This window comes from Schistocerca nitens, chromosome 1, assembly GCF_023898315.1.
Source record: "Schistocerca nitens isolate TAMUIC-IGC-003100 chromosome 1, iqSchNite1.1, whole genome shotgun sequence".
NCBI lineage: Eukaryota > Metazoa > Arthropoda > Insecta > Orthoptera > Acrididae > Schistocerca > Schistocerca nitens.
The window spans coordinates 865,141,678-865,155,729 of record NC_064614.1 but is presented as its reverse complement, the minus strand read 5'-3'; the positions used below and the strand labels follow the sequence as shown (position 1 = coordinate 865,155,729).

Genomic DNA, 14,052 nt, shown 5'->3' with positions numbered 1-14,052 from the left:
GACTTCACCTACTCAAATGTGGGATTTAAATATTACTTTAATTATGTCAACCACATTAACATGCCTATGGCAGCTGGCAAGTTTAATATGATATTTGAAATTTGTAATGTCAAACACTTGCTGTACAAGGAGATGTTGTGTAGTTCCTCCTTTATATTTAATCTTAATTGCAAAGTTGAACATTTTGTTCATGTGCTTAGCCACTGTTCAACACTTTAATTTGTGTAATCTCAAATCAGTAGTTTCTTAGAAATGCAAGTTCTGACTATAATATGTACTTCATCATAGTACTTGCATTAAAGATTTTAGGTGGACACTTTGAAATATATGATGGGATGGATAGATGTTCATGTGTTGGAATGCCTCAATTGTAAAGTGTCTACAATAAATTATAGAATGCTGTTTAATCTGTGGTGTATAATTTCAGGTTCCTGGAAGCAGGACTCCGGGACACCAAGAGAATAATAACTTCTGCTCCATCAATATTAACATTGGCCCAGGTGACTGTGAATGGTTTGCTGTGCCTGATGCATACTGGGGAGTTATTTACAATCTTTGTGAAAGGTAAGCTGTTCAGAAATTAAGCAGTTTACAGAAATTTCATTTGTAATCTAATTTTTGGTGAATAACACTATTGTTTTTTCCCCTCTAGGAATAATATAAACTACCTTCACGGCTCCTGGTGGCCTTCTTTAGATGATTTATATGAGGAAAATATACCAGTCTATCGATTCATGCAGAGGCCAGGAGATTTAGTATGGGTCAATGCAGGTTTGTGCTATTTCGACAAAATCTTTCTCATTTCTTCCCCTCTTTTTTTTTTTTTCTTTTCCCATTTCCTCACCTCTACCTTCATCCCATCTCCCTCAAATAACTTTTCCCTACAAATGAATATATGTGTATTTAAATCTTGCTACCACACACGGTATGTAAGCCAGAGTACTGACTAATTATCATTCACTAAATATAATTGTGAATGTGATTATAAATTCTCAAATCTGAGAAGTAGTTATCCAAAGCATCTGTGAGGCTATGCAACTATTATTTAAGATGGAGTGTGAATCAGTTGTAATCCAGCATGTCCTGTACTTATAAAATATTGTCAAAGTAAAAGTAATGTGGTAGAAATAGATCCTGAGATATCCATTCCCCTTCTCCCTCTCTTTGGGAGTACGTCTTCAGTCCACGATTCTCCCTCTCCCCACCTCCACCCCCCACCCCTCACCACCCAGCCCCTTCCATTCCCCTTCTCCCTCTCTTTGGGAGTACGTCTTCAGTCCACGAGTGGCCTACCGGGACCGTCCAACCGCCATGTCATCCTCCGTGGAGGATGCGGATAGGAGGGACGTGGGGTCAGCACACTGCTCTCCCGGTCGTTATGATGGTATTGTGGACCGAAGCCACTACCAGTCGGTTGAGTAGCTACTCAATTGGCATCATGAGGCTAAGTGCATCCTGAAAAATGGCAACAACGCATGGCGGCCTGGATGGTCACCCATCCAAGTGCCGACCTCGCCCAACAGTGCTTAACTTCGGTGATCTCACGGGAACCGGAGTAACCACTGCGGCAAGGCCGTTGCCGATCCTGGTATCAACCTTGGACCAAATCTTAAATCTTTGGATGCTGAACAACTAGCTACTCTTGGGTGTACTGTTTTCATGCCTCATGCAGTCCATGCAAAGAAATAACAGCTGGCACCAGTATCAGTGGAATAGTATGCATGACAGAATATAATGAGATGTCCCTTTTGTGTCAAAAAACTGTTTGATTTTGTTCTATTGTAGCTAGAGATGGGATGTGGAGCTTATGTGAAACTATGCCAAGGATATCTGGGGAAAAAAAATGAAAAAGCAAGTTATGTACAGTAGTTTGTTTGGTATGTGGTGCTACTGTTGAAGTCTAAGAAGTGAAGTTTAGAAGACTGGACTAACTGATTTAAAGCACTCTGCTTTTATGTCTTCTGGTTCAGCACCTGAAAACTAAGAAATTTATAAAGATGCAAATTTGGCACACACTACAACTAGGATAATGAGGGACAAGTGATTTTGGAATGAAAGTGGTTATAGAACCATTTTGTCAGTCTTCAAGTTTTGAAGCTTACTATTTCAGTTGCTGGACTTGACAGGTCTGCCATTTTACAATTGGCACTGGCTGTGCAATATGGCATTGTACATTCAGAATTTTCAGTGTTGAGTGGCTTTATTCTTAATGCTGTCAACTTTCATCACAAGAGTGATACCCACAGTGATATGAATGATTGGAAATAGTTTCTACATTTGTTCACAGCTTAATATATTAACATATGTGCCTTTACAGAAAAATGGTCATATGACCTTAAAATAATTGCATATTTTTACTCACATGTAACTGATTAGTGGTGGATTAGCTGGCAGACAAATGTTCCACATTAGGTGATTGCCCTAGGTTTTGGGCTTTAGCTCTCCTTTTAGCCTAAGTGTGTGTGTGTGTGTGTGGGGGGGGGGGGGGGGGGGCGCTCGCTCGCACGCGCGAGTGTGAATGCTGCAGTGGAAGTATGTGCCCCTTGAGATATGGTTATTTCATGGGAAATAATGTTACACTGAATATATGCTGCTCAAATTGATTTGAAAAATTTCAAGTCCATTCTCTTTCTCACTATAATAACTAAAAATAGTTAGCAATGCACAGGATAGTGCTATTCCCTCCAGGGGGTCCACAAATCTTTTGTGGATACGTGCGTGGCGAACATGGGACCCCTAGCTAGTGCAGCTCTCTTTCCTGTCCAGGCTGCATACCTTCCCAGGCTGCATACCTTCCCTTTCCACAACCCTCCCTGTCCCGATTCACCCCACCCCCTGCGGGTTCGGGGGTTAGAATAGGCCCGCGGTATTCCTGCCTGTCGTAAGAGGCGACTAAAAGGAGTCTCAAACGTTTCGGCCTTCTGTGATGGTCCCTTCTTGGGTTTGACCTCCTTTTTTCCAAATTTCCGTTGTTAGTGCGTGTCATTTGGGGAAGGACACCTTACGTGGTGTTTTCCTATTGGTCCATCATGCACCACCATCTTGCATGTTACCTCTTGTCGTGTGGCGGGATTTACGCCCAACGTCTCCTGGCTTGCCTCCTTCTCGCCTTGTGCACAATACCATTCTTAGCACCCACGACACCTGTGGACCCTTTAGACACCTAAAATCCAGCACGGTAGCCAGTCCGTTGTGGTGGGGTCGTCATGTACCCTCTTGGTGGTAGCCCCCTGACCACGCAGGGATCGCACTACAGATGCCAGAGCTGTTTCGTCCCCATGCATGCCAAGGAGTATGTGCCCATCTTGTCTGGGGCACGGGGACTCCGGGCAACGGGATATCGGCCAGGTACCCGTCGCTTTGGCTGGGTGGCGCCCTTGGGGAGAGCCCTCGTTCGGAGTAGGTGGCATCTGGGCGGATGTGGCGCAATGAAGCGCAATAAATCACACCAAGCTGGTGGTCGCACGGCCACCAGCGTCTCTAAGCGAGGTAGAGTAGAATTTGACGCTGCGCAGTATGACCCTCAGACGTTCCCCTCGTTGGCTGCGCCATGGGAGGGCCGTAGATCTAGTGCCAAGCGGGAGCCTTACGTACCGCAATACCTTGTCTGCAGCAGGACTGATGGTGACTCCTTTCTTATGACGAAGCCTCTGTTTTTTGTGGAACACCTGGAGGATAAGTTTGGGGAAGTGGCGGGGTTGTCTAAAATGAGGAATGGGTCCATCCTCCTCAAGACGTCCTCCCCAGCCCAGTCACGAGCGTTGCTCTTGTGTGATAAGCTGGGTGACGTCCCTGTAACCGTCACTCCCCACAGTAGCCTAAATATGGTCCAGGGGATTATTTACCATCGTGACCTATTGTTACAATCCGATGACGAGCTGAGAGCCGACTTAGAACGACGTGGAGTGCATTTTGTCCGTCGTGTCCATCGAGGACCCAAAACAAACAGGGTGGCCACTGGTGCCTTTATCTTGGCCTTCGAAGGTGATGTCTTGCCCGAGAAGGTCAAGGTGATGGTTTACCGTTGCGACGTCAAACCATACGTCCCTCCCCCGATGCGGTGCTTCCAGTGCTGGAAGTTTGGGCATATGTCCTCCCGTTGCCCATCCAGCGCTACATGTCGAGATTGCGGACGCCCTTCTCATCCAGATTCTCCATGTGCGCCTCCGCCTGTATGTGTCAACTGTGGGGAGCACCACTCTCCATGCTCGCCGGATTGCCCCGTTCTTCATAAGGAGCGGAAGATCATGGAATTTAAGACCCTGGACCGGCTTACTTATCGAGAGGCAAAAGTGAAATATGAACGGTTGTATCCTGCTTCCATTCGAACTTCTTATGCTGCAGCCACGTTATCGTCGCCCACGCGAGCGACGGTTGTCGCCTCATCTGTGCCGCCTTCAGTGGGCCCTCGGGGCCGTGCATCTCTGTCTGCCCCCCTCGTGCCTGGGGGCAAGCCTTCCTCTGTTGCCCCCTTAGCCGTTGGGGGCAAACCCTCTTCTGTCGCTCCCCCCACTCTTACTTCGGGAGTGACATCTCCTCCAAAACCGGGGGGCTCGATCCCTCCCCCTCCTCCTCCACCGGCGTTGCCTCTGCCGGTTCCTCTCCAGCGGAAGGGGTCCCTCGGGGCTCTGCCTTCCTCCGTTTCTTCTCTTACCCAGCCGGACGTCAGCCAGTGGCTGAAGGTTCCGCCACCTGCTGGTCGTAGGGCTTCTGCGTCGTCGTCAGCCTCTGATGCTCCCTCAGAGAAGCTCTCCCAGCCCTCTCACCCTAAGGGCCGACGTGAGAAGAAGGAACGGAATGTGTCCAAGAAGAAGGACGTTCCGGCGGTTTCAGTACCGCCTGCTGTCCATAGTCCTGGCTCCGGGGATGAGGTGGAGATCCTCGCATCTGCCGCGGATCTCGCCCTCACGGAACCCTTGGGGGCCTTTCCTATGGACACAGCTGACTCTCCCCCGGTGGCGGCAGTTGACTCTGAGGCGCCGTCTGCCTCTTAGTCTCCTTCACGCCCTCCCAGTCCCTTCCTGCTTCCATTCTCCAGTGGAACTGCGGCGGTTATTTCCGCCACCTGCCTGAGCTCCGGATGCTTCTGAGTGATTCCCCTGTTCTCTGCATTGCTCTGCAGGAAACTTGGTTTCCTGCAATGCGGACCCCCGCCCTTCGCGGTTATCGGGGATACTATAAGAACCGTGTTGCCTGTCACCGAGCATCAGGTGGAGTTTGCCTCTTTGTTCACCACTCTGTCTGTAGCTCGCCAGTACCCCTTCAGACGCCTTTAGAGGCAGTCGCTGCCAGGGTTGAGCTCTCGCTGGCTATTACAGTTTGCTCTGTTTACGTTCCTCCGGATGGGGAGCTCCCCCAGCATGTCTTGGCTGCACTGCTGGCTCAACTCCCGCCACCTTTGCTGCTTCTGGGCAATTTCAATGCCCACAACCCTCTATGGGGTGGGACTGTCTCCGATGACCGCGGTCGGGCCGTGGAGCATGTGTTGGCTCAGCTCGACCTTAGCCTCCTGAACACCGGTGCTCCCACACATTTCAGTGTGGCCCACGGCTCGTTCTCGGCCATCGATCTCTCTCTTTGCAGCCCCGGCCTTGTCCCATCTCTCCACTGGAGAGTGCATCCTGACCTGTGTGGTAGTGACCATTTTCCCATCTATTTGTCACTGCCCCAGTGTCATTCTTCTGGGCGCCTGCCCCGCTGGGCTCTCCACAGGGCTGACTGGCCAGCTTTTACTTCCGCGGCAACCATTGCGTCTCCCCCACAGGGTGACATTGACGAGGTGGTCCGTGTCTTCACCACGTCAATCATTTCGGCGGCCGAGGCTTGTATCCCCCGCTCTTCTGGACTCCCTCGGAAGAAGGCTGTACCCTGGTGGTCGCCGGAGATTGCTGAGGCTATTCGCGACTGTAGGCGGGCTCTCCAGCGTCATAGGCGGCACCCGTCTCTAGAGACCCTCATCGCCTTTAAGCGGCTCCGTGCCTTCGCCCGTCGTCTTATTGCACGGCGTAAGCAGGAGTGCTGGGAGAGGTACGTCTCATCCCTGGGCTCCCATGTCTCCCCCTCGCTCGTGTGGTCCCGGATCCGGCGGATTTATGGATACCAGACCCCTATGGGTGTACCTGGGCTCTCCTTGGACGGCGCTGTTTGCACGGACGCTGCCGCCATTGCTGAACAGCTTGCCGCGCACTTTGCGAAGAGCTCTGCGACTGCCTCTTATCCCCCCGCCTTTCGCTCTCTAAAGGAGCGCGCCGAGCGGACGCCGTTATCCTTCCACACGCGTCGTTCTGAACAATACAATGCTCCTTTCAGCGAGAGGGAATTCCTCGCTGCCCTCGCCGATTGCCCTGATACAGCACCAGGACCAGACTGCATCCACGCGCAGTTGCTGAAGCATCTCTCCAGGGACTACCAGGGACACATTCTCACGGTATTTAACCGCATTTGGAGCGAAGGCGTGTTCCCGTCGCAATGGCGAGAGGGTGTTATTGTCCCCATCTTGAAGCCCGGTGCGGACCCACTGGCGGTGGACAGCTATCGTCCCATTACCCTCACCAACGTTTTGTGCAAATTGCTCGAACGTATGGTGGGGCGGCGTTTGTGTTGGGTCCTTGAGTCGCGTGGTCTCCTCGCTCCATCCCAGGGTGGCTTCCGTCGGGGCCGGTCTGCCACGGACAATTTGGTGCGGCTGGAATCTGCTATCCGTACGGCCTTTGCCCGACGTCAGCATCTTGTTGCTGTATTTTTTGATCTGCGGAAGGCGTATGACACCACATGGAGGCATCACATTCTTGCCACGCTGCATGCCTGGGGTCTTCGTGGTCGGCTCCCGGCTTTTCTTCAAACCTTTCTCTTGCACCGCTCTTTCTGGGTGCAAGTGGGTGCCGCCTCTAGTTCATCTTATATACAGGAAAATGGGGTCCCGCAGGGCTCGGTGTTGAGCGTGTCCTTATTTCTAGTGGCCATTAATGGTCTGGCTGCGGCCGTGGGGTCGTCGGTGTCTCCTTCCTTGTATGCCGACGACTTCTGCATCTCATTTAGCTCCCCCCAGGGGGTCCACAACTCTTTTGTGGACACGTGCGTAGCGAGCACGGGACCCCGAGCTAATGTTGCCCTCCTTCCTTTCCGGGCTGCATACCTTCCCTTTCCGCATCCTTCCCCGTCCCACATCTTCGCCCCCCCCCCCCTCACCACTGGCTCTTTCCTTCCTTTTCTCCCCCTCTGGGGGAATGGTTTGTGCCTACGTCCGGAGACGGACGCTTGTAAATGTACCACATTCTTCGCCTTCCTTACTTGTTAGTCTTCGTCCTTCCTTTGTCCCTCTCTTTTCCTTACCTCTTCTCTCTACCCTTTTCTCCGCTGCGGCGTTTGAGACCTCTTCTTTCCTTTCCCTTTCCCTTTCTCTTTCTTCCTCCCTGTGCGTGTCTGAAGGCCGACCCACGCACTTCCATGCGTAGCCGGTGACGGGGTAACGCGTAATTCCCCGCCCCGGGTAGACAGGTAGGACACGTACGTACCCCCTGGTAACGGCCAGGCCCAGGGAGGGGTGATTACCCGAGCTGATACCTTCCGAAAGTGCCGATTGGTCCCTCCGTCCGTTTGTCGGGAGGTGTGACCTGAGGTGTGAACAATCACCTAAGGCGGGAGTGCCCTCAGAGAGGGCCCCCACAAGGGAGGAGCGCGCCATCGGAGACGCCGGTAATCATGGGGGATTCTTCCGCAATGGTTTCCTCATCTTCTACTATGTCTGCTCACAAACGTAAGTTCACTGAGTCTCAACCACAGTCAGTTCTTCCATCGTTGCCACAGTTCCTTGTTGTTTCTCGGTCTGACGAAGGTCACGACTTCTCCACAGTCAACCCTTTCATAATTCAGAAAGGTGTCGACGCAATTGCAGGTCCTGTAAAGTCTTGTTCCAGATTACGGAATGGCACCCTGTTGTTAGAAACACACAGTGCCCTCCAGGCACAAAAATTGCTGCGTACCTCACTACTACACACTTTCCCTGTCCGGGTGGAACCGCACCGTACCTTAAATTCCTCGCGTGGAGTTGTTTATACACGCTCCCTCGATGGACTGTCTGACGAAGAAATTCAGCACTACCTGTCAGACCAGGGCGTAACGGCTGTTCATAGGGTTATGAAAAGGGTTGACACGAAGATCATTCCAACCCGCACTGTCTTTTTGACATTTGACAAAGTGCAACTCCCATCGAAAATCAAAGCAGGCTATGAGATAATTTCCGTTCGTCCTTACGTCCCAAACCCTACGCGTTGCTATCGGTGCCAGCGATTCAATCACACCAGCCAGTCCTGTTCTAATCCGGCCAAATGTGTTACGTGTGGCAGGGATGCCCATGAGGGTGCTTGTCCACCTCCATCCCCTCGCTGCATCAACTGTATGGGTGACCACGCTGCTTCCTCTAGAGATTGCCCAGTTTTTAAGGACGAAAAGCTCATCCAGGAAATAAGAGTGAAGGAAAAGGTGTCGACCTTTGCTGCTCGGAAGTTGTTCGCCAGTCGACAGCCCACAGTGCCTCAGACAGGCAAATACAGCACTGTCCTTGCTTCTCCTCGGCCAACAAAGGAGGCGGCCACGCAGACTTGCGACCTCACCTTTAGTGCCACGGTCGTCCGATCGGCCAGCGCAAAGATCGCCCGTTCAACTTCACCACTTTCGCCTGCCCACTCTTTGGCTCACCCTTCGTCGGGTTCTGCTAAATCTCGAGCCCAAAAGTCAGACACCAAGTCTTCGAAGAAAGAGCATACTCGTGAAGAGTTTTTACGTACGGCAACTTCACCACCATCGGTTCCTCCTTCCTCTAAACCTCATACTTCCAAGAAGGCTACAAAGAAACCCAGTTCCTCTCCTTCTCCGCCAAGGCGTGTCCCATCCACAGCGCCACCTGGCGGAAATCGCCCTCGGCCGTCTTCTGTGTCGCCGAGGCGCACTGCTGGTGGCCGGTCAACCGGCCGATCGCTGGTGGCGGGAGCTGCTCCTGACCAGCCTATGGATCAGGATCTTCTGCCTTCGGCTGAATGCCATTCCATGCTGTCGGTCGCAAGCTCTGAGCAGTCGTTGAGTTGACAGCACCCTTGGTCACATTCCTCCATTTTCTGTTCACCCTATGTCCATTATCCACTGGAATATCCGCGGCATTCGAGCCAATCGGGATGAATTGTCGATCCTCTTACGATCCTACTCGCCGGTCATCTTCTGTCTTCAGGAAACAAAGCTGCGTCCTAATGACCGCTTTGTTCTCCCTCATTTTCAGTCCGTCCGATATGACCTCCCCTCTGTGGAAGGCACTCCAGCCCATGGAGGACTCATGATTCTTCTCCATGATACTCTCCATTATCATCCAATCCCCTTAGACAGTTCCTTCCAAGCTGTCGCCGTCCGTCTTTCCCTTTCTGGATACACGTTCTCTCTTTGTACTGTATACATTCCATCGTCCACACCAATGGCACGAGCTGATCTCCTTCATCTTCTTGGTCAGCTTCCACCCCCCTATTTGCTGGTTGGGGACTTCAATGCCCACCACCCGCTTTGGGGATCTCCACATCCTTGTCCACGTGGCTCCCTATTGCTAGACGTCTTCCACCAAGCGGATCTAGTTTGCCTCAACACTGGGGTCCCCACGTTTTTGTCTGCCTCCACGACAAATTTATCTCATTTGGACCTTGCGATCGGTACTGTTCCGCTTGCTCAGCGCTTCGAATGGTTCGCCCTTGATGATACACACTCTAGTGACCACTTTCCATGTGTCCTTAGGCTGCAGCCTCAACTGCCATATATGCGCCCGCGACGCTGGAAGTTTGCCCAAGCCGATTGGACACTTTTTTCGTCTCTAGCGACATTCGATGACCGTCGCTTTCCCAGCGTCGACGATGAGGTCACACATTTTACCGACGTTATTCTTACAGCTGCGGAACGTTCAATACCACGCACCTCCGAATTGCCCCGGCGCCCCCCAGTTCCTTGGTGGACCGAGGCATGCCGTGACGCAATCCGTGAGCGGCGACGTGCTCTCCGCATTTTCCGTCACCATCCTACTTTGGCAAACTGTATCCGCTATAAGCAACTCCGTGCGCGATGCCGTCGCGTCATCCGCGATAGCAAGAAGGCAAGCTGGCAATTCTTTATTAGCTCATTTAACACCTTCACTCCCTCCTCGGAAGTTTGGAGTCGGCTTCGACGGTTCTCAGGCGCGCCTAGTTTCTCCCCGGTCTCTGGGCTCACTGTCGCGCATGATACCTTAGTGGACCCCGTCGCAATTTCTAACTCATTGGGTCAGCACTTTGCTGAGATTTCGAGCTCTTCACATTACCCGCCAGCGTTTCTCCCGAAGAAACGTGCAGCGGAAGTGCGACCTCTTGCTTTCTCCTCTCAAAATCGCGAAAGCTACAATACCGTTTTCTCCATGCGGGAACTCCAACATGCCCTCTCTTCTTCTCGCTCCTCCGCCCCTGGATCGGATGGTATCCATGTCCAAATGTTGCTGCATTTATCAACCCATAGTCTGCGTTACCTCCTTCGCCTTTATAATCGAATTTGGACCGACAGTACCTTTCCCAAACGATGGCGGGAAGCTATCGTCGTTCCCATTCCGAAACCTGGAAAGGACAAACATCTCCCCTCTAGCTATCGCCCCATTTCTCTCACGAGTAGTGTCTGTAAGATTTTGGAGCGTATGGTGAATTACCGTTTAGCTTGGTGGCTGGAATCCCGCAGTCTTTTAACACCTGCCCAATGCGGATTCCGAAAGCATCGCTCTGCAGTTGACCATCTTGTTGCTCTCTCCACTTATATCATGAACAATTTTCTCCGGAAACGCCAAACAGTAGCAATATTTTTTGATCTGGAGAGAGCATACGATACCTGTTGGAGGACAGGCATCCTCCGCACACTGTTCTCTTGGGGCTTTCGAGGCCGGCTGCCCCTTTTTCTTCGCGAATTTATGGCAGAGCGAACATTTAGGGTGCGGGTGAACACTACTCTCTCCCGTACTTTCTCTCAAGAAAACGGGGTACCCCAGGGCTCCGTGCTGAGTGTTGTACTGTTTGCCGTCGCTATAAATCCAATTATGGATTGTCTCCTTCCTGACGTCTCGGGCTCCCTCTTTGTGGACGATTTTGCGATCTACTACAGCTCTCAACGGACCAGCCTTCTTGAACGACGTCTTCAAGGATGTCTCGATCGCCTCCACTCTTGGAGCCTCGAAACCGGCTTCCGTTTTTCTCCCAGTAAGACCGTTTGTATTAATTTTTGGCGACGTAAGGAGTTTCTTCCGCCCTCCTTACATCTAGGTCCTGTCAACCTTCGGTTTTCAGACGTCACTAAATTCTTGGGTCTTATGTTTGATAGAAAACTGTGCTGGTCCTCCCACGTTTCCTATCTTTCGGCTCGCTGTCTGCGAACGCTCAACGCCCTCCGTGTCCTGAATGGTACCTCCTGGGGAGCGGACCGAGTGGTCCTTCTCCGCCTCTATCGCACCTTAGTGCGCTCGAAATTGGACTATGGAAGCATCGTCTACTCCTCTGCTCGGCCGTCTATCCTTCGGCGTCTCGACTCTATCCACCACCGTGGATTACGTTTAGCGTCTGGAGCTTTTTACACTAGCCCTGTGGAAAGCCTTTATGCTGAGACTGCTGAACCTCCGCTGTCCAATCGGCGAGCGGTCCTTCTGAGCCGTTATGCTAGCCATCTGTCTTCCATGCCTGCTAATCCAGCCCACGACCCTTTTTTCGACGCCTCCTTTGATGTAGGGTTTGCAGGCCGCTCCTCGTCCCTACTACCCCCGGGAGTCCGCTTCCGTCAACTGCTCCATTCTCTTTCCTTCCGCTTTCCTAAAACCTTCTTGACAACTTGGGGTACAGCACCGCCTTGGCTTCGTCCCCGGATCTGTCTGCTCCGTGATCTTTGTCAATTTCCCAAGGATGGTACGCCTTCACTTGTTTATCGGCGGGCATTTGCTGCTCTATGTGCACAAATGACAGACGCCACCTTTATTTACACCGACGGCTCGAAAACATCGTTGGGTGTAGGGAGTGCCTATATTGTTGGCGACGCCCCAAATCACTTTCGGCTTCCCGACCAGTGTTCTGTTTATACTGCGGAGCTTTTCGCTGTTCTCCAGGCTGTCCACTACATCCGCCGCCATCAGCGGATACAGTACGTAATCTGCTCAGATTCTCTCAGCTCTCTCCTCAGTCTCCAAGCTCTTTACCCTGTGCACCCTCTGGTCCACCGGATTCAGGACTGTCTGCGCTTGCTCCACCTGGGGGGCGTCTCGGTGGCGTTCCTCTGGCTCCCGGGACACGCTGGTATCTGTGGGAATGAGGCGGCTGATATAGCAGCCAAGGCTGCAGTTTCTCTTCCTCGGCCAGCTATTCAGTCGCTTCCCTTCACCGATCTACGGAGCGGTTTATGTCGCACAGTTGCTCATTTATGGCATGCGCATTGGTCAACACTTCCCCGCAATAAATTGCGGGAAGTGAAAGCCCTTCCTTGCGCTTGGACCTCTTCCTCCCGAACGAGTCGTCGGGAGGAGGTAATTTTAGCTAGACTCCGGATAGGGCACTGTCGTTTTAGCCATCGGCATCTTTTCAGCGGCGATCCTCCCCCACTCTGTCCCCACTGCTCTCAGCTGTGGACGGTCAGACACCTTTTAATTGAATGCCCCTATTTTAATCCGTTACGCTCCCGTCTACAGCTATCGCCTGATCTATCGTCGATTTTAGCAGATGACACGCGCTCAGCCGACCGCGTTCTCCAGTTTATTAGTGACAGTGAAATGACGTCAGTCATTTGAAGTTTTATCGGGGACCATCAACCCCTCTCTGTAGTGGACTTTTAAGCCTTGTTTCTGCTTTTCGTGTCCAATTTTTTGAGTTTTGTTCCCATTTTTGCTGTTTTCCATTTTCAGTTTTTATTCTTTCCTCAGTCGCGGACCGGGCGCTAATGACCATAGCAGTTTTGCGCCCTAAAACCAAAATAATAATAATAATCTCATTTAGCTCCACGACTACGGGAGTCGCCGAACGCAGGCTGCAGGTAGCCGTTCGGAAGGCAGCATCATGGGCTCTGACTCACGGTTTTCAGTTCTCTGCAGCCAAGACTCGAGTTATGCACTTCTGCCGGCGTCGGACGGTCCACCCTCATCCTGAACTTTACCTCGACGGCCACCTGCTTGAAGTGGTGGACACTTGCCGCTTCTTGGGACTCGTGTTTGATTCCCGGCTCACGTGGGTTCCTCATATTACTCAGCTGAAGCGAAAGTGCTGGCGGCACCTCAACGCCCTCCGCTGCATCAGCCACACATCGTGGGGTGCGGATCGCTGCACGCTGTTGCAATTATATAGAGCCCTCGTGCAGTCCAGGCTTGATTATGGGAGCCTGGCCTATGGGTCTGCATCCCCCTCAGTGTTGAAGTTGTTAGACCCCATCCATCACTGTGGAGTTCGGCTTGCAACTGGCGCATTTCGTACGAGCCCCGTGGATAGTCTACTGGTCGAGGCCGGGGTTCCCCCGCTGCGGATTCGCCGCCATCGACTGCTCGCCGACTATGCTGTCCACGTTCATTGCTCGCCAGCCCATCCCAATCGTCGCCTGCTTTTCCCTGTCACGGTCCTCCATCTGCCCGAACGGCGACCTCGGTCTGGGCTTTCCATAGCTGTCCGCGTAAAGTCCCTGCTGTCCGAACTGGGGTCATTCCCTCTTCTGCCTCACTTTCGGGTCCATGCACCTACGCCTCCCTGGTGTTTGCCCCGGCCGTCCGTCCGTCTGGACTTGGCACAGGGACCCAAGGACTCGGTTCCGCCTGTAGCCCTCCGTCGCCGTTTTCTTACGCTCCTCGCCTCATTTCCGGGCTGCGAGCCTGTCTACACTGATGGTTCCCTGGTTGATGGTCGCACTGCCTACGCTTTTGCTCACGCTGCCCATGTTGAACAGCGCTCTTTGCCAGCTGGCTGTAGTGTTTTTACTGCAGAGCTGGTGGCCATCTTGCGCGCTCTTGAGCATATGCGTTCCTGCTCAGGTACGTCCATAGTCATC

The 14,052-nt window shown here is 52.3% G+C and overlaps 1 protein-coding gene and 1 pseudogene across 1 annotated transcript in view; one reads left to right on the top strand and one right to left on the bottom strand.

Annotated features, from left to right (window-relative positions):
* Positions 1–14,052, top strand: part of LOC126263553 (histone demethylase UTY) — a 371,377-nt gene that overhangs the window by 300,627 nt on the left and 56,698 nt on the right. The window contains exons 19-20 of the mRNA XM_049960649.1: positions 428–564; positions 653–771. Of these exons, the coding sequence (XP_049816606.1) occupies positions 428–564; positions 653–771 (256 nt within the window). The remainder of the gene's footprint in view (positions 1–427; positions 565–652; positions 772–14,052) is intronic.
* Positions 1,464–1,581, bottom strand: LOC126211577 (5S ribosomal RNA; annotated as a pseudogene).